The sequence below is a fragment of the Castor canadensis genome, chromosome 15 (assembly GCF_047511655.1).
Source record: "Castor canadensis chromosome 15, mCasCan1.hap1v2, whole genome shotgun sequence".
Classification (NCBI taxonomy): domain Eukaryota; kingdom Metazoa; phylum Chordata; class Mammalia; order Rodentia; family Castoridae; genus Castor; species Castor canadensis.
In genome coordinates this window covers 67,590,549-67,618,045 of record NC_133400.1, presented here as the reverse complement: position 1 = coordinate 67,618,045, position 27,497 = coordinate 67,590,549, and the positions used below count along the sequence as shown (strand labels likewise).

At 44.8% G+C, this 27,497-nt stretch overlaps 2 protein-coding genes across 14 annotated transcripts in view; both read right to left on the bottom strand.

The window, feature by feature from the left end:
- The window catches only part of LOC109700328 (cyclin-Y), a 666,198-nt gene that overhangs the window by 388,613 nt on the left and 250,088 nt on the right, over positions 1-27,497 (bottom strand). The window lies entirely within an intron of this gene.
- Gjd4 (gap junction protein delta 4) lies at positions 4,308-8,144 on the bottom strand. Its single transcript, XM_074055423.1, has 2 exons — positions 7,559-8,144; positions 4,308-5,867 (listed from the first exon to the last, which is right to left on the bottom strand). The coding sequence occupies exons 1-2, from the start codon at positions 7,620-7,622 to the stop codon at positions 4,756-4,758; spliced, it is 1,176 nt and encodes a 391-aa protein (XP_073911524.1). The 5' UTR covers positions 7,623-8,144; the 3' UTR covers positions 4,308-4,755.

Here is a 27,497-nt window from a genome sequence, read left to right as displayed (position 1 = left end):
AGGCTCACAGGTATCATGTGCCCTATTGAGCACTGACAAGAGGCAGATTTTCAAGAGTTGAAGGACTTGAGTGACTGGGCAGAGGCCTTCTGCTGGAGCACTCCCCACCTCAGTTTTCTGGCTGCTCAGGCGATAAGCTGATTTTTTTTGTTAAATCTTCATAGAATGAAAAGAAGCAAAAGATTAAATTCAGGTGCAGAGCAAATAAATACTTGTTTATCAATTTAGCACCACAGATTTTTAAATCTTATTACTCAACCTACTGATAAAACACATATGGGACCTGAGTAAAGAACAAGAAGCACCTGCTTGAAGGGAGTGAAACCACCCCAGGGATACATGGGTGAGGTACAGGGAACTGTGCAGCCTTAAGATGGCCAAAGTCAGGGGTGATCTAACCAATATACAGTATAAGCCTATTGGGAATTGTCACTATGAACACCCCATACATTGAATGTATCCTAATAAAAAATTCTAATTAGAAAAATAAAATAAAAGATGGTCAAAGTCAATGGTCAACCAGAGTCCTGCAAGGCAGGACTGTGAACTTCTCTGTTCCTGCCACCTGGGGAGGGAGGAAATCCTTTCTACTCAAATCTAGCTGCTACTGTTGATGCGTATGCTAGGCAAGGGCTCTACCACGGAGCTAACCCCTGGTTTCCAGCTGACTTTCATTTCCTGAATCTCCATGAAGTGCATCTCATCTTGGTTCAGCCTAAAAGACAATGTAATCCTAGAGTTCTTTTGGCTCTACTTTCTGCCACTCACCTATCTTTCTCCAGTCAAGTACAGAGATGCAACTCAAGTTGAAAGTCCACCCCCGCCCCCAAGGAAGGGATTTGCTCAGTAATTGTCAAGAGACAGGAAACCTACAGACACACACAACACACATACACACACACACAACACACACACACTGGCATATGCACGCACACAACACACACTTCAAATGGAGGGAAAGGCATCCATTTCCTTTCTAGGCAGCATTTACCCCTCAGCACAAGCACAACACAGCTGGCAGGATTTACCTGGTCTCTGGAGTTGGAATGAAGGAATTGGGGGGAGGGGTTACTAGCAGATCCTGGGCAGTCTGCTCTGAGACAGATACACGAGCACTCTACTCTTTGGAGCATCATCCTCCTCATCCTTTCTCACCTGAAACTAAGTTTACACCCAGAAAAATCAAAGTGGGTTCTCGCAGCAGACTGCAATATCTAAGAGAGAGATCAATTAAATCTGTGAACAATACCTTTGCTGGCTAAGCACAAACTGCTTTACAAGCACAATCCCACGGATCCTCATAATGTCTCTTTCAAGCTCTGGTCAGAGAACATGATCAGACACGTGGGTGCCCTCTCCAGGCCAGGGCTACAGGTCTCTCTGGTCCCTTCCACAGCAATCACGGCATTGTGGACAGAAGATGTTGGAGCTGCCACATGGATGGAACCCTGAGTCACCACCTAGAGCAGATCTGCCAGTCAGTCACAAACACCCACTTTGTACTTTACAAAATGTCTGTGCTAAATTGCTTAAGTTGGGGTTTTCCTGTTATAGCAGCTACAATGGCCTTACCATGCACACTGACTGTGGGAGGAATGCAAATCAGTAAACCATCTTGCATTCATCCAACGTGACAAAGATGCAGAGAAACAGGTTGAAATCTTGAAAAGGAAAATGGTAGCCACATAATTTTCTACTATTAAAATTCTTTGAATCTAATCCAAGATTTTTTTCTTTCTCCCCCTTATATGATTAGAAAAGATCTTTAAGGCCTGAAAAACCAACATATGTTACAAAACCAGGGAGATTTGCAGTGTCTTGGGTGACAGCAGAAGTGGCATTCAAAGTCACACTAACATGGCCAATCAAATTCCAGAATGCTCAGCACCTCTGCTGCAGTCTTGCTCCTCACAGAATGGCACCACTCAAAAGTCTGCCATGTCTGTCCACCCACCCCTAAGCCATTATGCAGGAGGGAGTGAAGACAAGGAGTCATCCTCAGATCATGTACCCCTTTTTCCATGATGTGTCATCTCTCTTTTATTGTAGCTCTTCAAAGGACATGCAGGTTGTTGTGGTTGGAATATGTTCCCCCAAAGTTTATGTGCTGAAAACTTACTTCCCAAATTTGTGGTTAATGTTATGTTAATGGTGCCTTTGAGAGGTACTTAAGACTTGGTGATGTCACCCAAGGGTGAGGATCCCACAATGGCATTAGTGGCTTTGTAAGAAGAGGAAGAGAGACCTGAGCTAGCTCACCCTCTTCCCATGTGATATCCTCTGCCGTGGTATGATACAGCAAGGGAGCCCTTGCTGGATATGTCCACTCAACCTTAGACTTCCCAGCCTCCAGAACCATAAGAAACACATTTCTTTATAATTTATGCAGCCTCGGGTATTTTGTTTAGCAACAGAAAATGAGGTGTGATACAGGCCTCTCCTATTTTTACCATTTCATCTTATGAAAACCTTGCTTGGGTAATCAGCAAAATGGGAAGGCTATGAAATCAATCCTTATTAATGCTAAAACAGCTGACAGCCACACATTTCATCGACAGAGTCTTGATCTTGCAGAGCATTAAGGAATCATCTAGTCCAGATCCCTCGTTGCTCAAAGGAGGAAATTGAGGCCCAGAGGAGTAAAGTGACCTGCCAAGTAACCAATGGGATAAGAGCCTAGATTTCCCCACCTTGGCCCAGTACCTCTCCCCTTTCTCTTGGCACTCATATACAGCTTTTTTTACGGAACAAAACTCATGGTAGGATTTTGGACATCGGTAGAGAGGCCGAAGCAGCCCCTCCCAGTGCCGCCAACATAAAATCACACTTGTTCGTAATTACAAACTTGAACACAGACTCCAGTGATAGAAGGAACACAGTCATGTTCTCCCAGTCCTCCTAGGGCTATGGCCTTGAGGGAACCTGAGCTCTGCCTAGCCACCTTCCCTTCCCAGCCATTACCCCAGCCCCCTGCTAGGCACATGGCACCAGTATGTGTTGATTTGATTTCCTTTCATCACTTGACATTATCAAGGCTCATATCAAGGTGTTTGAAGGTCCTGTGGGGTTGTTTTTTAAAATGGTATTGCAGCCCTAAAGAATTCCTCTACCTGTAAGACTGTACCCAACCTTCGAAAGTCCACCAGAATTACACACTGCAAGAGACACCAGCAAGATTTTTCCCTAAGATCTTCAGGAATATCAAACTCAAAAGTCACATTTTTTGAGTAGCCACTGTGCCAGACATGCGTCTAAATGCTAAAGAAAGAGGTGTGGGGCATAGATCAGAACTTTAAATGGCTTAAGTCATCGAAGTCAGGCAGAAGGAAGGGAGGGAGAGAGATAATACGTAAAAATACATTCATTCAGATTGCTTTGTGCCAAAACTGACTGGGGAGAGTTTTTTTTAAGTTTTAACCAGTTGCTTTGGCATCTTGTAGACATATCTCATAGGTTGTTATCCTCCATCCTCACAGACATTTCATTGCCAAGGTCTTCTTTAGAACAGTGAAGTGTCCATTGTTGCCACAGTACATTGGATCATTTTTATTGTTTGTAAATGTGAAGAGAGATTACTTTTCCATGTTTGGGGACCAAAGGACATTGCTCAGTCCTAAAACTACACCAGATGGCTGTTTCTCTTCTCTTGATCATGGTGATATCCTGTCCCATAGCAGGTGTGTCCTCCATCTGCCAATATAAGGGGACACTGAAGCTCTAACACAGCCATACCGTACTGGTTCAACACCTCCATTAAAACCAGAGTGACACCAAGAAATGCAGACACTTCTACGAAGGCGACCCCAGGACCCAGGGTAGCTGTCTGTATCTACTATACACACATAAAGCACAGAGTGAGGGAGAGGGAAGGGAGATAGGGAAGAGAGAGCGAAAAAAGAGAGAGACTCTGCCTGCCACAAGATGCAGTTTTTTTCATCTACGACACTGAAACATGAAGGCTCTCAAGACATTATAATTTTATGCTCTCTAAAGGACACAGAAAACCTGAGCTGAAAATTTGTGTCGAATCTATGGTCACTCATCAACAGAAAATTACTCACCCTAAAGGGTAAGGACAGCCCCTCAGCAAACACACAAGGGACACCTGAGCAAGCCCTGGGCTCAGCCACATCCCATATACCTTACACCCCCATGCAATAACAGTAGAATATGCCACCATCGCCCCATTTGAGTGACTGTTTCTGAGCCACATTTTTTGTACTTAACACAGTGAAGTAGGAAGTACACTAGTGCAATGCAATCAGCATTCATTTTATTAAAGAAGTTAAACTGCTGTGCCTCTATTGGTGACACGCATGACAACGTCTCTTTCATCCAAGAAGAAAAACACATCCCATAATGATTCACCAGCAAACATCCAAACATTAACAAGTCCTATTCGTGTAAGAGAACATGCTTTACAGTAAGCACATCCCATAAGATACCAGAACCAGTGAGCATATAAATAAGACCATCCCATCATAATCAGCAATCTGATGCTTCTAATTAAGGATCTTAGCATGGTGTGGACGTTTGAATGTCAATGTACTGCTTTCCACAGAAAGTGTCAGGAAAATTAAACTGGTGTCAGTCTGCCAGGAAGTTCATCTGTCCTTGTGCGGGCTCCCCTGTCAGCCTGTTAATGTGCTTAGGACTTGCTTATGAGTCAAGGACTTGCTTAGGTGACATATTTTGCTCCTGCCCAGGCGAGTGTGCATCTTGGTGGGCATAACCACTTGCACGGCAATGGCGCTCTCACACCCACTCTGACTTCTTGGTTCTCAGGTGGGGGGCGCTGCCCGAGATGGCCAGCCGGCCAGGGGACTGCAGCTGACTGGATGAGTAGTGTCCAGCCAGGTGGCCCGGAAAGGCTGAGAGCTGCTCTCCTGACCTAGCCCGCCCGTGGCTCCTTGGGTCCTGGGTGGCTGCTTTATGGACCCCGCCCCGGGGTCCCATGGCCAACTTGTCACTGGCTGAGGACATCACCTCACTCTCCTCTTCATCTGGAAACTCCACCTGCCCTGACACACCGGACTTACCACTGGGGCTGTTGGTCCCCTGTCCTCCACTCCACTCACCAGGGACAGTGGCCACCCTGACCCCCTCCCACCCGCCGTCCTCGGCCCTCTGGCCCGGCCTTGTCCCCAGGCTCTGAGAGGTCCCGGGTCCCTCGGCGTGGCCGGGAAGAGACATCCGGGTGGCGTGCTCGCTCGGGATGGAGCTGCTCGGCGCCCCCTGCGCGGGGCCTGGCCGCCTGCGCGTCCTTCTCCGCACGCTGGCGATCAGGTCGGCCGCGCCCAGGAGGAAGGACAGCGCGCTCGCTGCCCCGATGAAAAGCATCATGATGAACTTCTCTGTGGGCCGCGACACGTAGCAGTCCACCACGCTGGAGCAAGGGGAGCGCGTGCAAGAGAATCTCTTGGGGACCGAGAAGCCGAACAGGAGGTAATGCAGGGCCCCGAACCCTGCCTCCATCAGCGACCGAAGGAAGAGGTGCACGATGTAGGCCAAGGAGAAGTCCGGCACGCTCAGGGTGCGTCCCGCGCTGCGGGGCCCACTGGACCCTTCCGAGGGGTGGTGGCCTCTGGCGCCTGGGTGTGAGCCGCAGGCTTCAAGGAGGGCGAGCTGGGCTGCTCTGTGGAGGACATAGACGCTGAAAACGGCATAAGGGAGGAGAACAGACACGCTCTGGATCAGCCAGAAGCGCAGGTGTGACACAGGCGAGAAGATGTCATAGCAAACGTTAGTGCATCCTGGCTGCAGAGTATTGCAAACGAACCGTTCCTGCTCGTCCTGGTAGATGGGGTACCCTGCCAAGACGACCACCAGCGTCCTCAGCAGGACGGTGAAGATGAGCCAGATCTTGCCTGGGAAAGAGCAAGCAGGAATGACCCCATCACCTCCGTGTACACGCGTTGTCCCCAAGCAACAGTTATTTGATTATTTCCTGGGGCCCTGAGACTGGAGAACTGAGAAGTCAGTCCCTCATGGAGTTATTCATAGCAACAGAATCAGCTGTTTCCTTCACTTGCTAAATTCTTTTTGGCAGTACTGAGGGTCTTGCCCTTAGTGCTCTACCACTTGAGCCATGCCCTCAGCTCTTTTTTGCTTTAGTTACTTTTCAGATAGGGTCTCTGCTAGGGCAGGCATTGGACCATCATCCTCCTACCTAAGTCTCCCTCTTTAGCTGGGATTACAGTTACAGGATAGGAAACCCACCTAGGCCCCAGATAAAGAGATTTTTAAAGAGCATTCTATACTTAAAAATTTTTAATCAGACTCTACTAGTTCAGACTTCTGGCTACATCTTCTGAACTAAAAATCCAGAAAGAAAAATTGGCTGAGCATATCAATGCACATAAACTCTCACTCTGCTTAGGAAAATAAGCATTTTAAAGGATTTTAGCATATTCCTGGATCTGTGTAGAGCAAATACAAGCTGCTAATTTCCCTGTCTGCCTCATTTATGACAATGGCCCACAAAATCTCAGTTCAGTTACAGGGCTTGTGTTTAATATTGCTCTGTGGTCGTGAAATTGAATGTCTTCAAGAATGCTCAATTTTTTTTCAATAATTGAGAATTCCTTTCCCCCATCTCAGTTGCTATGAGCTAGTAGGGCTTGTCTCTTCAATTTAGCATGAATGACTGCGACAAACCCAGAAAATAAAAATAACCTCCAAGCCTTGTTTGTCATGGGTCTGCTATTTTGGAACGTGTTTAAAACAACCATGCTACCATGTAAATATTGTGTTTTTGATGAGATGGTGAAAAATACTGCCTGACATCAAAGAAGAAACTCCATCATAAATGAAGGCAGTTAAGCTTAAAGAGTGACATCATTAATTCCACCTGTTAACCCCAGGTTGCTTTAGTTCAATTCTACAAAATAATGAGTTGAGAATCAACCTCATCTCAGGCATATATTAATCCTCTCCTTAATCCCTTCTGGTATGACACACATGCCCCTCTGAAAATTTGATTCATAAGCGTCAAACTCAGAAATCTTTATTATTTCTTTTGTTAAAAAAATAGGGGGTTGGGGTGTCGTTCAGTGGCAGGCGGTACAGCGTAGTGTGCACAGCACTGCCTAGCATGCATGGGACCCTGGGTTCCATCCCCAGCACTGCAGAAATAAAATTAAAATAACTCAACTTTTAAAACGTGCACAAGGAAATCATTCATCTTTATCAAAGAAGCCTCAAAGATTAAACACGAAAAGGTTGAATGAGAACGAGACATCTGGATTTTGCCTTTCTCACTAACTTTTACCTGGTAATGTGGCCAGAGAAGGGATACACAAAACCACCCCAGTACTTCAGTCTTCAGATCCAGTATTCAAATGTCACAAGAAGACACCCTGTGAGAGAACACTCATACCCAGGACTTCTTCAGTGGCATGGAACTCACAGCACCCTCTTCTCCAGCGACACGCTGGCCTTTATTTTTGGGATGGGCCAGATTGAACATTAGGACACACCCTAGCCCTTTAAGAAAAACCTAATTCAAACAGGGCAACAAAAATAGCAGAACAGGAGTTGGGGCTTTCCAGGCACTCACCCACGATGGTCACATTGCAGTTTAAAGTAATGACGAGGAATCCCATCAAATCCACGTTCTCCATGCTTCTGGAATGCCACAGACCCGGACTGCCTGGGTTCTCCAAAGAAGTGGAGGATCCTTGGAGCAATAGATGTGTTTTGACTGCGACAGACTTCCAGCTATGACAGGAGAGATCTGTGCCCAGGACCAGGAGGCGAGAGTTTCTGTCTCTGAGTGGAGACGGCCTGAAGCTACTTGCCTCTGAGGCAAAACATTCCTGAAAACTGCAGTGGCCAGACAGCAGGAGTCATCTCTTATTGTGGCTATTCTTACCCTCCTGGGATATTCCAGGCCTGTGGCTCTGCTCGCTGTCTCCACCAAGACAGCCAGGCGCTTCAGGACAGAATAGAACAACTACTTTTAGCCCAAGAAAGAAAACTCCTGCTAACTCACCAACTTAGTTTCTCTATGAAGAAGCCAGTTCCTACTTGAAAATATTTCCACAACTTCTTCCACTTGGGCAAGAAGCCCTAAAATGCCCACTCTGTCCTCTCTGCAAAGCACACCCACCCTCCACCATCACACTAACCCTAACTGGCAAGAAACTTGACCTTGACCTCATTCTGAATTCCCATGCCATTGAGGCGAGCACAGGTGTGCACCCCACTTCTGTGTCCCAGCATTCAACTGTGACTCAGGAGCTCTCACTAGGAGACCAAAGACCAGGCAGCCCTCTGCTCTCCGAGGAAATCACTGAATCTCTCCCTGATCCCGACAGCTTGCCTCAGGAGAATGAGCCTTTTGTGGGAGGCAAAGGAGAAGTGACGGTGTTGGGGGCACCTAGACTACAAAAGGTAGTGACATCTTACATCAGTTGAACTTCAGTCTCTAGCCAGCCTGGAAAACATTCAGCTTCCTTTTGTATCTTCTAGTCCTGTCCTGGGTTGGCTCCCATTGAATCTGTTTAATAAGTGTCATTAAACTTATCATAAAATATCACCAATTGAACCTGCCAACACCAATCACAGCTCTATCAAAATTCTGTCATGGTGATCACATTTTTACCTGGGAGGAACTTTCCTGCCAGGCTGGGTGTTTAGCACCAGGTGGAAATGGTGAACTTTAATAGTACACTTTCAATTTTACATGAAGGCTAGTCTTTAGATTCCTCTCTGTTCTTCATTTTCCCTCTGTTCTTTTTTGCCACACTGGGGACTGAACTCAGGGCTTCACACTTACTAGGCAGGCACTCTACCAGTTGAACTATACCCCCAGTCCTTTTGTTATGGTTATTTTTTAGATAGGGTCTCATGCTTTCTGCCCAAGTTGGCCTTGGGCCTCCATCTTCCTACCTATGCCTCCTGTATAGCTGGGATTACAGTCATGTACTACTACACCCAGCTTGTTTTTAAGATGGGGTTCTCATAACTTCTGCCTAAGCCAGGCTCAAACCAAGTTCCTCCTGGCTGGGCCTCCCAAGTAGCTGGGATCATAGGCATGTACCACCAAACCTGGCTGTTGACTTCAGTAATTAATAACCCTAGAAAAAATTTCCAGAAGAGGAGGACTACAAAGCTTCTTTTTCCATGACTCATTCCAATGCACAGAAAACATTTTGACCCCCCATGAAAGAAACAGTAGTCTTTCTGTATTTTAATCAAGTACTTTGACATGAGCAATGAAACATAGAGAAATCATAGTTAAATAAAAATGTTGAAATAGTCATATGGTAAAAGAATAAAATAAGGAGAAAATCTTTCTGTCCACATAAACTGTTCCTGACAATGGCTTGAAAGCTGAAACACAAGAAAAACAATTACTAGATTTTTCTGTGTGATAGAAATGGCTTGCCCCAAAGATGGAACAAATTAAAAGAACATAACCTTGGGCAAATCACTAGAGTATGTCATGCCTCAGTTTCCCAATCAACAAAGTAGAAAACGAGAAAGTGCCCTTCACTTACTCAGAGTGCTTGTGATAAGGAAAGTGAGACTGTAAATGATTTAAAATGTAGAGACTCCATAGGTGACGGTAACAGGCCAGCTCTGTTTAGTGTTGGATGTTTTTGAGTTAGGGTCTTACAAACTATTTGCCTGGACTGGCTTCGAACCACTATCCTCCTGATTTTTGCCTCCCAAATAACTAAGATTACAGGTGTGAACCACCAGCGCCTAGTGCTTTGGGCACAAAAATGGGAAAATATGGCACCAACAGGCCACGGAGAAAATGCTAGTTTACAGTATGAAACAGCATAGCCATGCCTTGTTCCTCAGCTGGGAATGTGCGTGCCAAGTATTCAGTTTTCACTGCTCCATGGTGTCCTCAAATGACCTCAAAAGCACCATGAGAACTGATGTGGAATCACGGATAAACCGTCCCAAGTAGGTGAATTAGCAAATGCGGAATCTGTGAAAGTAAGGATTGACTGCATTGAATAATATGAACCTTCTAGAGAGAAAAGAAGCTGAGACCAATGGATGGATGATCCGGAAAGGAAATGAGCCCCAGCCCCTGGAACTCAATAGTTACGGAAAGTGGGGGGAGGAGTCAGGAGGCATGGTGGTGCATGCTGAGCAGCTATTCCAGAGGCAGGGACAGGAGCATCAGGTCCAAGCACAGCCGGGGCAAAGTTAGCATAAGACTTTACCTGGAAAGGACGGGTTGGGGGCAGGGTGGGGGCTCAACTGGTAGAGTGCCTGCCTACCCAATGTGAGGCCCTGAGTTCAAATCCCAGTACCTCCAAAACTAAGTGGAAGGAAGGACCAAGTCTCCAAACCCAACCTACTCCCTTCCTACCTCATTTGGAACATCTCCACATCTGTCTGTGTCACTATTTATCCTCATTGTGAATACAGGAGTCTTCCCTGAGAAAGAAATGGTAGAAAGTATCGGGGGTATGTGAAGATAGCGGTGAAACTGTGAAACCAAGGTTAAGAACACAAGCTCTGGAGTCTGCCAGCTGGACTAAAATTCTAGATTCCCAACCATGTGATCTTGGGGAGTTCTCTCATGGTAAAATCTCAGAACCTAACCCTGGAAAGACTGTGAAGAATAAGTAAAAAGAGACCTAAGGCATACAAAACAGTGCCCAGATGCCATGTTTATTCAATGACTTAGCCTTCATTCTAATTACCTTCCTGCCATGGATCCTTACCAGTGAAGGTCCAGGGGACTTGGGGTGGCTTGCCCTCCAGAGACCAAATTGTCCAATCCAGAAACCTGGCAGGAAAAAGGTATTTTCCCTCCCATGCTCAAAGTGATAAATGGCACCTAGGGAAATAGAGTGGTTTGGACGGGTTGAAATGGTGGCATTTGTTTTGCGTTATTGTGTGTGTGTTTAAGGAGTAGCTTCATTACCTAATTTGAGAAATGACTGCTTTACTTGCACTCAGGATATAGACGACTTCTTCAGAACTGTAGATAGAAAGCAAATGTTCACATCTGCACCAGAACAACGGATTAACAAGCTACAGTTGCATCTCATCTGCATATGCAAATCTACTAACATAAAAGATTAGAACAGAGTCCTTTCCCAGCAGCCTAGGGTGTGCAGCCACTGTGTGCAGTCCCTCTGCTGGCCCTCCACACTAGACATAGCAAAAACTTCACATCTGGGACAAGTAGGGAATTGTCCCCAACAGAACCTCTTCTTGCTCCAAAGGTCCCAGGTCAACTCAACCTCACAACTTCCCAGTGTCTTCTGCCTACCAAGATGGCATCCACAGTGCCTGGTGGAAATTGTGATGGCCGTGGACTGGTTCCTATAGGCAAAGAGGTTTGCCTTCTCTATCAGAGGACATAAGGAGCCCTCAAGCCTTGCTCTTGGCTCAGATAAGCTTAGGCAAGACCTTTCAGGAGACTTTGAAGGAACACAAATCCACATTCTCAACGATAACCAGGGGAGGACACTTTTTGCCAAAGGAGACTCTGCTGTGATCTTTAAGGACAGTCATTAACTAATCAGCCGTCTGTGAGGTGAAACCTCCCGATGAAGTGGTCTGCCACTTCTGAAGCTGTTCATTCACCAAACCACATCACGCACAAGGTGGCAGGACGGCCCTTGTGATTTGAATTTGGGGTTATAGACAGCCAAATTCCACTTTCACACACCTGCTGAGCCATGTGACTTTGCAAATCAAAGACACCTTAAAATCTATTTAATACACCTTCCCAATCGTACAGGCAAAATTAGGTATAGAACTTACAGGGTATTTGGTGTTCCCTACCCTGGCCAGAGATTTTTTTTTTTTGACACAAAACATATTAAATGTACTAAAAAAAATTCAGTTGTCCAGGCCACCCACAGAATGGGAGTAAATATTTGCTGGCTATACATCAGATAAGGGACTGATAGCCAGAATATACAGGGAGCTCAAAAAACTAGGCTCCCCCAAAATCAATGACCCAAATAAGGAAATGGGCAACTGAACTAAACAGAACTTTTTCAAAGGAAGATGTCCAAATGGCTAAAAAAACACATGAAAAACTGCTCACCATCTCTGGCCATAAAGGAAATGTAAATCAAAACCACACTAAGATCCTACCTCACTCCTGTTAGAATAGCTACCATCAAGGACACAACCAACAATAAATGTTGGTGAGGATGTGGGAAAAAGGACCCCCACACACTGCTGGTGGGAATGCAAGCTAGTGCAACCACTTTGGAAAATAATATGGAGACTTCTTAAAAAACTAAACATAGATCTGACATATGATCCAGCAATCCCACTCCTGGGGATATACCCAAAGGAATGTGACTCAGGTTACTCCAGAGGCACCTGCACACCCATGTTTACTGCAGCACTATTCACAATAGCCAAGTTATGGAAACAGCCAAGATGCCCCACTACTGACGAATGGATTAAAAAAATGTGGTATTTATACACAATGGAATTTTCCTCAGCCATGAAGAAGAATGAAATTTTGTCATTTGCAGGTAAATGGATGGAACTGGAGAACATCATCTTTAGTGAAGTTAGCCAGGCTCAAAAGACCAAAAGCCACATGCTCTTCCCCATATGTGGATTCTAGACCTAAAACAAATGCAGTAATATTATGGGACATGGGTCACACTAAGGGGAGGCTGTGCAAGGGAGGGAAAGTTTTTAGTTCGAGGTTGATGTGCTCACTGTACAGGAATGAATATAGAAATCTTAAGCTGGCTGAGACCACCATGGGAAGGAGACCAGGGAGGAGAGAAGAGGATTGGAAGAGGGGAAGCAACTGGAACTGTAATGCACATATGCATGGGATCAACACAAGGAAATTCCTTGTGTAGCTGTCTTTATCTCAAACTCATGTTTCTCATTTTACCTTTTATATTTTTTCTTCTACAAAATCAGAGAACAGGGGGATGAAACAGTTTCTGCCTGGGTGTGGGGGAAGGGGTAGGGGGATGAATAAGATGCAAATAATGTATACACATGTATGCAAATGCAACGATAATACCCGTTGAAACTGTTCCAGGAATCAGGGGAGGGGTCAAGGGGAGAGAAGTAGAAGGGATGAATTCAAGTATAATCTAGTTGATACATTGTAAGAACCTTTGTAAATGCTACAATGTACCCACACTTAGCCCCACAATTAAAAAAATTTAGTTGTGGAAAATGTGAAAAACAGGATTATCTAGATAGCCCAGTGTTAACTGTGTGTTTGCAGTTGTGTTATTTTAACTTCTCCATGGACATCTTTCTAAGGCACCCTTCGGAAGCTCAGCAGAGAAGAGCAAGGCAGATGGTACAGGAGGGGAGCAAAGGTACCAAGAAGTCACTCAAAGTTGGTGAAGAAAGCGAGACTCCACCATTAGCTGGCTTTTTGTGCACAGGACCTGGGCAGAATGTCAGGACATGTCCTGCAGGATCAGGTGAAAGCAAACCCAACACTTCATTACCATTCAGGCAGGGGGTCTCCCCCTTGCCCTTGCCCTTCAACCTCTTGAAGCCTTCCCCATTACTGATACTGCACTCTGTGCAGATCATTCAATAACCATTTCACGAGCACCTACTACTTCTCAGGCACCGCTCTTGACACTAGGGAAACAGCAGGAAACGAAACACAAAAATTCCTGCCCTTGGCTGGGTTTGTGGCTCAAGTGGTAGAGTGCCTGCCTAGCAAGCTCAAAGCATTGAGTTCAAATCCCAGTACCACCAAAAAAGTCCTGCCCTTGTTGACCTTCCATTGCAGAGGGCAGGACTGAAAACAAAGGAGACAAGTATCTTCAGCAAAATGAATTACTAATCATATGATAATAAATGCCTAGGAAAAGAATAAAGCACAGAGGAGGCTAAGGTATACCCAGATTGAGTGGGCGACCAAGGGCACATTTGGGTACACACTAAATCGAGAGAAGGAGGGAGCCACGCGATAGTGTGTGCATTGGATTGGATTCCCTCCAGCAGCCTCTGGGAGCATCGCTGAGCACCATGCTCGCAGGTGGAGGCAGCAGAGACCCCTGCAGAGCGGGGACTTGGTAGAAGTGTCCTCAGGTGTCCAGTCTTCTCACACGAACACCACTGGTGTTCAGCAGGCTTTCCCATGCTTGCCACAAATACCCTGATTTCTTTCACTGGTCAGATTTTTTTTTAATGGAATTAAATCAGTCAAAATTAGTCATCAAAGCAATCAGTGGTAATCAAAAAGATAATTGTGATGAAAACAGCACAGACTTCAAGATGAGAGGAACTGAGTTTCAGTCTAGTTCTAACCACTACTAGTGGTTCCTCAAGCAAATCCTAACCTTCAGGTTGTTGAAATGGAGTTGTGAGAACTCACTCATTCCAAATGTTTTGCACGCAGACAAAGAACTCTGCCATGTCTTGGTATGCAATGAAGGAAGTTAGTAAGCTTTTGCCTTTAGCAGAAAGATAATTTACAAATGGAAGAAGCAAGCAGCAGGGTGTACAAAGGAGGCACACTGTACAGGGAAAGTACAGGGGGCAGCTTTACTGGTACCAGGAAGGAGCACTCAGGTTATTTTGGGAAGAGCTCCTACTTAGGTGCCAGGTGTGGTTGTTCATGCCTGTAGTCCCAGCACTTGGGAGACAGATGTGGGAGGATCATGTGTTTGAGGACAGCTGGGGCTACATAGTAAGACCCTGTCTCAAAAAAAAAAAAAAAACAGTATCCACTTTGCTAGGATCTGAAGGCAGGTAGTGAGATGGTCACCAAATTCCTCACCAATTTCATGTTTTGCCCAGTTTTATCATTTTGGAAAATTGTAAAGTAGAAGTGGACCTATGAAACCAGAAGATATCCCATGAGCTGCACAGAGGCCTCAGCGGAGGTGCTTGTTCTTGAAGGAAAGATGCAAATGTAAGGTATATCTTAAACATGAAGTGTACTTAGAGAATTATTTTCTAAAAGTCTCCAGAAACAAAAAGGTGGTATTGGCCCCTCACATAGAGAATTTAATGAGAATTTTCAGGAAGGCAGTGTGTGTGACAATCGACTGTCTGGACATCATCTGGATAGCTTACACTTCAAAGCCATGCCCAAACATACCACACAGTCCTGTTCTCTCTCTAGACGTGTGACACCAAGACCCACCTCACCTAGATGAAAACCCAGTGCTCTGCCTGCCGTGTGTGTGTGTGTGTGTGTGTGTGTGTGTGTGTGTGTGTGTGTGTGTGAGAGAGAGAGAGAGAGAGAGAGAGACAGACAGACAGACAGACAGACAGAAAAAGGTGTTACTGGGGATTGAATTTAGGGACCCCGCTTGCTAGGCAGGCACTCTATTACTTGAGCCACACTGTTGCTTTTGGTTTATTTTTCATATAGGGCCTCCTTAACTTTTGTCCAGGCTGACTGAGATCCTTCTGTCTCTGCTTCCTGAGTAGCTGGGATTACAGTCATGTATTACCACACCTGGCCATTTAAACACTTTTTTAAATGCACTTCTTAAAGCTCTCCAGAAGCCAAATCACCCACTGCCCCTGGGATGGGGTCATTAAGCAGAGCTCACCAAACGTAAGACATGAACTCCACTTGACTTTCAGCCTCATCCTTTAGTCTCCCTGGCCCTGATTTCTGCCCTCCAGCAGAACTGGAATTCTTGTAGCCCCCTGTGATGTCTACAGCCTCTGAAACTCCCAGGACAGTTTCCCCTGATGGAGCACCTTGTCCTTTCTCTGTCTGGCTTCTAGAGATTTCTAGCTCCATCACTGGGGCTGGTCGGGTGCTTATGCTCATGACACAGCCCACCAGACAGCATCAATTTAGTGTCTTCCCTGCCCAGCCTGTCTTCCCTGTCACCCTCAGCCCCACAGGACCATGGCTAGACTGAAATTCTCATCACTGTCCCACCATCTTCCTTCACATTCCCTGCTGCTCACCTGTGAGTCAGTTCAACCTCACGATCAGGAGTAGAGAGGATACAGGAGAGGGATGTGGATTTGAGCTGTCCTCTCACCATGGGCCCTGAGTCTCACATCCTCAGATGTAAAACAGGGATAGTGATGGCACCTACTTCTTGGGGAGTTTAGAGAATTAAGATGTGTACTCTGCCTAGCACATGAAAACCTTCCATCAGTGGCAGCTGTAATGGACTTCATCTTTTCTCCTACTTCTTTGCACTTTCTTTCTTTTGCACAGTGTGGGCCTTTTTTGGCCTGACCAACTAATCACAGTGGTTTTTTTCTCTTTGCCCAATTAAGGGGGAGCAGTCACAACCCACTGGAGGCTATTTCTTGTGTGTTGAGCCCTTCCTGACTCCACTTTCCTTGAGATTGGACATTCAACCCTTTTGCTCCATCTCTCTGTGTCCCTGGCACCTTTGGAAGCCCAAGGAGCCAGTGCCTCAGGCCTATAATCCTAGCTACTTGGATGCTGAGATCAGGAGAATCACGGTTCAAGACCAAACTGAGCAAACAGTTCTTGAGATCCTACCTTCAAAATAACCAGAGGAAAATGGACTGGAGGAGTGGCTCAAGTGGTACAGCACCTGTTTTGCAAGCATGAAGAATGAAGCCCTGAGTTCAAACTCCAGTCCTACCAAAAAAAAAAAAAAGAGGCCCAGGGAGAGGGAAGGCCAGGCTTCTGTCCAACTTGTAAAACCAAACTACATGGCACTGTGTCTCTGAGAGGGCAGAGTCCAAGTCTCTTGGATGTTGCTCAAGAGCACATCTCCCCAGACATCAGGGCAGCACTCCTGAGTGAAGGGGCTGGTCCCACAAGGCTCCAGTGGCCCTCTACTCACGTGGGCCACCCACATGAGGTGACCAACGGCCACACTGAGTGCAGGGAGAGGAGGCCCTCCCAGTACAGAGTCGGTATGCACTTAATTTTGGAAACATTTTTTAAGTATTAAATTTTTAATTTTTAATTAATCATCATTTTGTATGCTTATTTTTCTAAGTAATAGAAGTAGATTAAAAAATAAGTAGATAACTGTTTCAATTATTTCCCTCCCTAGATAACTTTGATACAACTTCAGGAGCCCTGGTAGGACCTCCTGCCAAGACATCTCAACCTCTCATCTCACATTCAATATCAATGCTTGAGCACCTTTGGCTTTTAAAACTGATGAAAGTGAAAATACTTCAAGGAGATTTCTCACAGATTCTTAACAGTCATCCTCATTATAGTGAGAGGTAAAAATTCATTCCTGGAAGCAGGCTTTTATTTGCAGGTAAGGAAATGGGGACCAGTGGGTTTCAAAAAAACTTTCCCATCTTGTCAAGGGCAAAATTCAGGTTTAGTCATTTCTGCTCCTACTCACTCATACATATTTCATTTGTATATTTTAGGCAATAGCAGAGACAAAGAGGAGAGGAAGGGAAGACAGGAAAGGAGGAGGGAAGGAAGGGGAAGGAAAGGAGAGGAGGAGATAAGGAGGGAGAGAGAAAAGGAGGAAGGAAGGAAGGAAGGGAGGAAGGGAGGGAGGGAAGGGAAGAAGGGGAGGGAAGGGAGGGAGGGAAGGAGGGGAGGGAGGGAAGGGAGGAAGGGAGAGCAATGAGGGAGGGAGGGGAGTGAGGGAGTGAGGGAAGGGAGGGAGGGAGGGAGGGAGGGAAGGAAGGGAGGGAGGGAGGGAGGGAGGGAAGGGAGGGAGGGAGGAAAAGAGGAAAGGGAGGAGGGAGGGAGGGACAGGGAGATAGGAGCTACAGAGGGAGGAAGGAAGCCACTGGGTGGCTGTGATCCTAGTGACTTCAGCATCAGGAGAGTGAGTCTTTTAAGACAGACAAATCAAGCCACGTGTGGTGATTGCACCTGCTATCCCAGCCACTCAGAAGTGGAGGCAGGAGGACCCCTTGAACCCATGAATTTGAGGCGCCATCTCGAAAGCAAATTAAAAGGGATAGGGGTATGGCTCAGTGGCAGAGAACTGGCCTAGCATGCATGAAGATCTGGGATTGATCCTCAGCACTGAAAAAACAAAGAGGGCCAAGCCAGCTCATGTTCCTCCCAATATGATTCTACTCTGTCATGACACACTAGAAGGGGAAAGAAGGAATAGAATCTATTTTAAATTCACAACTGTTAAACGCTAACCCTCCAAGCATTCACAGCCACTTGGATTTGGAAGGAGTGATTAGCCTGTGTGTCACCAACAAAGGATTTACTCAGAGGAATAGACAGTAGCATCTTAATGAGCAGACGGCAGTTAATTCATCCTTAAAATAATGTCCCACCCTGGACGCCGGCACTGGGAGGCAGGGGATCTCCAGGAACAAAAGTCGGGGGGAGCATGTGCACTTTATGTGCTGCCCTGCAGAGGGTGCAGCCCGGACTTCACAGAACCAGCCATGTGGTCACTAAGTTCTGTCTCCTTATGAAAGCAGACATGGAACAAAGCAGGATTAAGTATGAGGAAAATAGACAAGCACTTAATAGAACGGCTGGCAACAGAGCAGACTTGGATCAAGTGGTATCATCAGTTGTGCAAGAATAACTTAGCATTATCATTGTGTTTACAGTGCTGGTGATGAACCCAGGTCCTCAACCATGGTAGGTAAGTGCTCTACCACTGAATGACATCCCTGGTCCTAAAAGGATCACTTTTATATCTAAGAAAGCAATCTGGGTAGGAGTAGGGGACAGAACAGAGACAAAAATGTCCACTGACTCTCCCCTGAGCCAGGCCTGACAGTTCCTTATTTGATGGCTCAAGTTCACCCACCCATAAATGGAAGAGCTGGGCACTGAACACAGAGGTTGATGTCAAAGCTCTTCACCCTGGGTCTCACAGGAGGGCTGATGTTCTCAGATTCTGCCACAGTTGGAATCTTAAGTGACTCCAAATGATCCATACAACAAAGGCGTGATCCCCAGGGTGGTAGTACTAAGAGGTAGTGGACCCTTTAAGGGGTGGGTAGTGAGAGGAAGTTAGGTCATTGTGAGTGTGCTCTTGAAAAGGGTGAGGGACCACGGCCTCTCTTTGTTTTTTATTTATTTATTTGTTGTTGTGGGTTGTTTGTATGTTTGTAATCCTGGCCTTCAGGTGAGTGGTTTTGGTCCACTGTGTGCTCCCACTATAATACGCAGCCTCACCACAGACCCAAAGCAAGAGGGCAGATTAACCATGGAGTGAAATCTCCAAAACTGTGAGCCACATGCCCCTTTTCTTTTTACAAGTTGATTTATCTCTGGTATTTGTCACAGTGACAGGCAGCTGGCTCACACAGTTTTAAAAAGAACCGATTCTGAGAGGGACCTACCAGAGAAATTGCAGGAGGTTTTTGTTGTGATTTGGGTTTTGTTTTTATTACTTAAGGAAGGTAATGGAGAGCTCAAGTGTTTCTGAAAGAGATGAGGATTTCATTCTACAATGAAACACTGAGCACTTTTCTCTCTGCTGGACAGTGTGCCAGGATTAAGAACCCATGTGAATACACAGCCTTTCCAAGGGCATTTTGAACAGCAAAAACATTGGGGAACTTTCCAGATCCCCAGAGCACCAAGGCATGGTCATGTAACAAAAACGAATAGTCGGACCTATAGTAGGCATAAAGCAAGCATGAAGGAGAGACCTCAGATTTATATCACACACCTGCCCAAGACCGCACAGGTCGGAAGCAGTAAGGCTGGGGCGTCTTCCCCATTTGTTTGACTCCAGTGTCTGTATTCTTTCCACAGTACACCTTGGAAGGAACTGGGACACCTGAGGAAAGCTGTGTAGAGAAACTCTCGTCATTGGCAAGGCTCGAAAGATCTTTGGAGAGACTGCTATTCCTTTCTGGAACCAGCTAAAGTCCGCAGAAGGCTCACAGGTAAGCTACATTCATCTTTCTTGGAAAGAAATGGCATAAAATGATTTAGTCCTGTATTACAAGTAGCAAAGAGCCATCCTGTTAGCCAAGTTTGGGTTTATGGAGAGTTCTTTTAGGAATAATCCATTGTAATCCCAACAATTCCTACAGGCAGTTTCCTTGGGAAATATGGCTGAATTTTAAAAGATTAAGTAAAGTGGGTATTTTAGAATGATTTTCCCCAAGGAATGCACTTTCTCATCCTAAGGGAAGCTTAACTGGTGTAATTAACCATAATGAGTGTGAATCACCCTATGAACAGGTTACTATTTCCTTTATTAAAAGATTTTCACAATGTGAGTGCACTGATTGCTCATTACAAGCTTGGAGAGAGGATAGAAAGCGGGGTAGAGGACCCAACACAGCTCACCACAGGTCTGCTGGGGCTTAGGATGGAGCCCTGCCTTACAGGATGTCCACCATACTTCCAACTCAACGAGTTCCAGCTGAACCAGGGAGGCGATCACAGGGCCACTTGGGCACAGCAGGGATGACTAAGAAATTACCATGGCATCTACAAGGCCATGCACTAACCTCAAGATGGGAAACAGCTAATAAGACCTTAAAGATTTTCTTTGATTCAAAAATTCAAGGTCAGAGTTTAAGGAAATACAACAAAACACATATCTTTTAATCTCTCTGTGTGTTCTGTAACCCTATTGTGATCTTCCTTTTATATTTTTATTAGTGTATATTAATTATATGAAATAATGGGCATCATTGTGACATTTTCATATATGCATACAATGACCACACTCACCCTCCATGACCCTCTCTTGTCCCCCATCCTTCCCTGTCCCTTTCCTCTTCTCCTATTATGAGTTTCTTGGGCTAAAGCCAATCTGTTCAGTGGTTCTCCTGATACCCAGGTTATGTCCTCATTTTACTATACTTACCCAATAAATCTATGTTGATAAGAATGTCCTTGAAAATATCTGTTCAGTGTTTCCCTTTTACACAAGCATAGATGTCATTTCCTGATTGGCTATCTTCATGTATTCTAAAGTCTTATGTCTTCTTAATGAATTGACCTTTTTATCTTTATAGAATATCTCCCTTGATCTCTAGAAACAGTCTTCATCCTGAAGTACATTTTTCTGATGTTCACGTAACCATTCTTCTCATATTTGTTTTCTTTTAAATTCTTAAGCATATTTAGAATAACTGGCCTCAAAGTCCCTGGATGTGAATTCTATCACCTAGACTTATTATTTCTGGATCTGTATACTGACTGATTTATCTTCTTACAGTGGCCAACATTTTTCTAATTCTTTATGTGTCTAGATATTTTCGTTGGGTATTTGACATTGTACAAGCTTTGTAGTTGAATGTTTGCATTTATATTCCTTCAAATAGTTTTGAATTTTGACTTGAGAGGCTTATTTTCAGCTTTGTCAGAGGGGATCTAATTCAACCCTACTGCTCAAGCATGACATTTGTTGAGTCTTTTACTGAATTTCTCCCAACTGATGCTAGCTAGAGCTATAGTGTCCCACTAGGGCTATTTGGAATTTTGTGAGACCAAGGAATTTTTCAGCTTAAAGATTCCTGACACTCTTCATTTCCTCACCTTATGAAGTTTTACACTTTATAAGCAGCTTCATACTCAGCCCATATTGGTAATTCAACTCCAGGGTACTTCTATACTAGGTTCTGGAGTTCTGGGTAGCTCCCTCCTCTCTGTATCTTATCTGCACGTTCACTGTGCCAGCCTCCTCACATATTGCTCCATCTTCTCAACCTGGGGGCACCTCCATGCTCTCTTTGGGTGATTCCTGGGTTCAGTCTAAAAACTGCCTCCAGGAAAAAGCCCAAACTATCACAGGCTCATTTTGTTTCCAGTACATCAGGGGCTATGATGCTTCACTGCCTATTTCCAGTGTCTGAATTGTTTTTGCTTCACGTATTTTGTACACTTTGGTTGTTGTTGATATATACAGTGGCATTCCAGTCCAGTGCCACTTTTTCCATCTTGGCCATGGACAGATGATCTCTATCAACCTTGACCCCAATTTCCCTTTACCCTGGGGACATAGAGAAAGAGTAAGATCTTCCTCCCACTAATCTGTAACCTACCTTGCAGTATGGAGATGTGTGCTTGCCTCTCTACAAGCCTTGACCTGTCATAACTAGGAGAAATTTTTAAGAGATTATACAGTTAAACCTGGAGTAATCAGATATGGAGCAGATACTACTCTTATGAAAGATAAAAAAAGGAAAGCAAGAGAATAGAAGAAAAAAAGACAAAGGGAAGAGAAGGGGAGGAGCAAATCTCACACAGAGAAGGAAATGTTATGGTCTAGACACTTGTCTCCCCAAATCCTAACCCCCAACAAATGATATTGGGGGAAACTTTGGGAGGTGACCAGGTCATGAAGGCAGAACTCTCATGATTGGGATTAGTATATAAGAGACCCTTGTGAGCTGGCCTCACCTCTTCCATCATATAAGATCTGCAAAGAAAACAAACTAGAAAGGGGGCCCTTGTCACACACTGAATCTGCTGGCACAGTGGCTTGGACTTTCCAGCCTCCAGAACTGTGAGAAATAAATATCTGTAGCTTATGAGAGACTTAGCACATGGTGTTTTGTTATAGCAACCCAAGTGGACTAAGAAAAAGAACAGATAAGGGAATGCAATATAATTTAACTCTGTAAATTAAGTTTTTCAAAAGAATAAGCCTCTGGCCCTGTGGCTCACCCGGAATGCTATGAACATTGAGATTTGGATTAGAAAAAGAGACTTCCTGGGCACAGTGATGCACACCTGCAATTCCAGCACACAGGAGGTTGAAGCAGGAGGATCAAGAGTTCAAGACCAGTTTGGGCTACTCAGCAAGACCCCATCACACACACACATACACACACACACAAAGAGAGACCAAAACATTTCTGTTTAAACTTTCCTCTTTGTAAGAAAAAGTGTGTTTGGAAAAAAAATCCTTATAGTTAGCATTGATAGTGAAATAGTTTTTTCTCAGTGACTAGGGTTAGTTTGTTTTATTTATTATTTTTTTACTCTTCTACAACACACTGCTTATTTTATTATGTTACATTTTTAAATAAATAAACTATAGTGATAAGGTTGGGACTCAGTCTTTACTGGTTAGGAGACATACTGGTAATCCAACACCTAATTCTTTCCCATCCCTCAGAGTCTTCTTACAGCACAGGCACTATGCAGTGTTCTACTGAGGACCATCATTAGACACAGAGCAGAAAACTCGCTCTGCCTCCTAAAGGATGTGAACTTACTGTCCATTCTTTTATGAAGATTCCCCTCTCTTCCTCTCAGATTATAATTCAAGACTAGATGGACTTCTGTGATAGTAAAAATATTTTAAGTTAAGAACTCAAAAAATGAAGCCATGTATGATGGTCCATGCCTGTAATCCCAGCTACTCTGGAGATAGAGGCAGGAAGATCATGAGTTCCAGGCCAACCCATAAAAAGTTAGCAAGCCCCTATGTCAAAGGCAAAAAACAAACAAAAGGGTTGGGGGCACGGCTCAAGTGCCTAGCATGTGGGAGGCCCTGGTTTAAAAAAAGCAGAGGTTTCACATGAATTTTGGCATTGGGGTGAAAGTGTCTGTTGAAAGCTGGAGATTTAGTCAAGCCTGTTTCTAAGTATTCTAGATGTCCTGAGAACAGAGCTAACCCACTGGGGCTCCTTTCAGTTTCTACAAAAAATGGCAAAACATGAGCTTATGACATCAGTGAACAATTCATCCCAAAACAATAAGTGTTGAGTTCTCACTCCTCCTCATGTTGTAGACCTAGCTCTTAAGGAGCAAACCTCACACTGTTCCCACGTTATCAAAACCTGAGGTGGGGGTAGGGGGTGTGGCTCTGGAGGTGGAGCACTTGCCTAGCAAGCTTGAGGCCTTGGGTTCAATCCCCAGTACCAAAATAACAACAACAAAATCTGAGTGTGTTTATGTCTGACAAAGCACAGATGGGTTGGAATTGAATGTGCTTTCATCATTAATATATAAAAGCTTCAGTGATGGGCTGAAAGAGGACCAAAGTTGCAGGGGATTTCTGCTATTTCTGAAGCTAGTTGTGTTCTGTTTCTCTGTCTTCTGTGTTCAGTTGCAATACTTTGGCAGACCAGGAAGTGAAGATGTCAAAAGATGTCTGAAAGGGTGACTCTTTCAATAAGGCCATTGGGAGTGATTAAGTGCAAGAGCTTCAGACATAACCACATGACAGCTTTCTTTGTTCAGAGCTGAGAAGCAAGGTCTCCATCAGAGGATGAATTTAGCAAGACTTTCTCTTAACCACCAACCCAAGTTCATTGTTCTGTGTGCTGAGTTTTTCTGCCTGGTGAGAGAGGCAGCTCAGAAGGAGGCAGCGTTGGTTCTAATCAAAGTTTAAAGCCTTACCCTGTCAGGGCCCAGGGTGAGGGGTGGGAGTGCATTTTCTGATCCATGCACTGAACACAGAGCAAGGGCTCTTCCTGCACCTCCCACCAAGGACTGTCTTTACTGCACCTGCAGGGGGTGCTCTAGCGAGGGACTGGTGTGACTGGGAGGAGCCAGAACAACAGTGGCTGGGCTGTTTTCCCATGAGCCCCTTCCTTCGGTTCATTGACTGCCACTTTGAAGTCCAAGCTGATGTCAGGAGGGCAGGGAGCAGCTCAGATGACCCTAGCAATACCAGTGACTGACAGTGAAGCCAGCAGGTGAGATGTTATTTTCAGATGGAGAAATAGTGAGGAAAGATGACAACATGGCCACCACCATCTGATCATTTATGATCTCATGAGGCAGGAAAGAAGAGGCACACACTCTCACAGTGCTGCAGTGGATTTGGAAAGGGCCTCAGAAACCTTTGGCTCAACTCCTCCAAACACCAAAGAGTAAAGAAGCAGTTAATACAAGTGTGTGGGCTGAACTATGTCCCCCACCCCCAAATTCCTATATTGAAGCCCTAGCCCTCAGGATCTCAGAATGTGACTGTGTTTGAAGACAAAAATAACTAAGTTGAAATGTGACTACTAAGATGGGCTCCCACCTGATCTGTCTGGTGTCCTAATTGTTAGGAAAAACGCTGCTCACAAAGAAAGCTCACAAGAAAAGCCTCACATCCATAGAGAAAAGTTTAATGGCAGGCCCTAACTGCCAGGCTGGCTGGGGAAAGATGGCGCAGCAGCAAATCTGGGCCAGGCTGGCTTTTATAGAAGGGGGAGGGTAAGGAAGTTAGTGCATGTGTGGTAGTCTCTGGTAGGGGTGGGGCACGGGAATTTCTGTTTAAGGGAGGGGCTGTCCTTGGAAGTTTCTCAGGTGAGGTTTGAGGATAAAATGGCCACTGATTTATAAATGGCGACATTATTGTTCTATCATTCCCCCATTTTTTTTTTCAATAATGATGAGGGTAGGGGGTGAGGACCAGGAATTGGGGTGAAACATTGGTCTCTTTAGCTGATTCCTGCTGGCAGGGGGCATTGTATGGGGCAGGATCCTCAGGCTCCTGCATCCTGGTGGGGGCCCTCATAGCAGTCCTCTGGATGGTTTTGAAGAGGTTGATATCCCTGGAGGTACAACTGGTTAAACTTTTGATTAGCAATAGCAGACATGTGGTATGATACAAGGGAAGAAGCTTAAGAATAGGAGAGCAAGAAACATAGGCATTAGGATGGGCATTAGCCAGGAGAACCACTGTGAAATGTTGTTCCCTAGACGATTTCAAGAGTTCTCCAATTCCCTTCTCCGTTTTTCTAATTGTTCCTTGAGAGGTGCCGCCACTGGGGGAGCCCATTGAGCTTGACAGCAGTGGGTGTCATGAGAATGACCAGATGAGGGCTGGTCCACCAAAGTCCCAATGGAGAGGGTAGAAGATCCTTTAAGAGAACAAGATCCCCTGGTTTAACAGAAATTGTTATAGGGTGGGCAGGATCTGGTCTGCATGCTTTCTGAGAAGTTCCCTGAGAAGGTTAAGGTAAGGCAGGTAGTCAGCCAGAGGAGCAGAGTCTGTTGGAGGCAAGTTTTCTAAGAGAAATGGGTGGCCATACATTATTTAAGACCCAGATAGGAATATTAGGAGGAGCATAAAAAGGTGTCTGCTAAGGGACTGCATACCTAGGGATCTAAATTCTACAAAATCCTATAACTCCCAAGAAATCTATAAGCTGTCTTATTGTATGGGGGGAGGGAAATGGAAGATTGGGTTGATGCACTCATGATTCAGGGAGTGAGTCTGTCCCTTTAAGGCCACACCTAAGTAGGTGACCTGTAGGAGGCAGGGGCTGTCAGGATTTAGGTTAAATGTAACACCTTTAGCTCATTTTGTATATAACTTTGTGAATGTTTGTACCATATTTAGATAAAGTATAGACACACACTGTTACAAGGTGGTCATTTAAGACACATAAGTAAATATGTAAATGAACTCTGATTTAGTAGTAATTAAAGCTTGACAAGATCAGCAGAAAACACAAATAATTTCTTTGATAAAATCTTTCTCTGTAATGGTCTTTTGTAAATGTTACTCAGAGCAGAACAATATTAAGATAACCTTGTTATTTTATAGACACAGAGAATTTGATTTTAGTTTGACCTGACCATAAAAATCTTTTAGGCAACTCTTAGATTATACTCAACTTTAACTTTATTACACATTGAAGTTTTTTATTATATACTTTTAAAACTTACTCAGACCTTTATATAACATATTAAACCCTTTGTCTTTATCTCTCTTATTTGAAACAATCTTTAGGACAAACCCTTCTTTACAAAATCCTTTTTTATCTAAAAATATTCCTTTTTTCCTTTAACTTCTCAAAAAATACATCATTTTTTAGTGGTTTACTTTGTAACTTGTATTTTAAAATTAACTTTTATAAGAATTTTGAATTTGTTATATAGACTGGAGTAACTAATTAGTAGCCCTTGGTGTTCTAAGGAATTTATGATAAGCATAAGTCCTCATTGTCCCTCAGGCTTGAGGGGATATTGTTTTGGTTGTGGAAACTGTGAGGGATTTTTGAGTTTTATTTGAATAGGGAGGGCCATCAAGGCTCGCCCTACACTCATCTCATCAGTCCACATTGTGGAATCTATTTGTTCCTAAAGGAGGGGGCAGCAGAAATAGCTGCCGGGGCGGGGGGGGAGGAGAATTTGAGTTTTTAGTTGAGATAGTAAATCCTGTCCCAGCAGAGTCACTGAAGTTTCAGGAACTGTGAAGAAAGGGTGACTGAAGAGGAGGTCTCCCAAAGAGCAGGCCAGGGGCTGGGTAAAGTAGTGCTCTTAGGGGCTTGCCAGATTTGGCCCAAATGATAACTTTTGTCATTGGACTGGGGACCCAGAGAGAAAGGTAAAACAGAGAAATGAACTCCACTGTCTAGCCAGAAAATGATCTTTTGGTTTTTTTGTCATAATGGCTACCATGAGGCCCCTAACATTGATGTCAAGAAGTGGAGCATGGACAGGGGGCCAGGACCCATCAATCCATAGGAGGTGGCACCTCACCTTCCATCTGGAGACAGGGGCACTTAGACCTCCAGTGGTTACCTTTGTAGAGAGGGCAGGGTCCCGGTTGGGGACGGGGCTGTCTCCTGGGCTGTCTCCCCTTAAGCATTCTCTGCAGAAGTGCTCCTACTGTCCACCATGGTAGCAAACTTGAGATGCAGGTCCCAGTTGGGTTGGGGCAGCAATGAGGTCATGATGTCGCTTATCTTTCTCTCTGTTAGTAACGTCCTGGTTATAATATACAGAC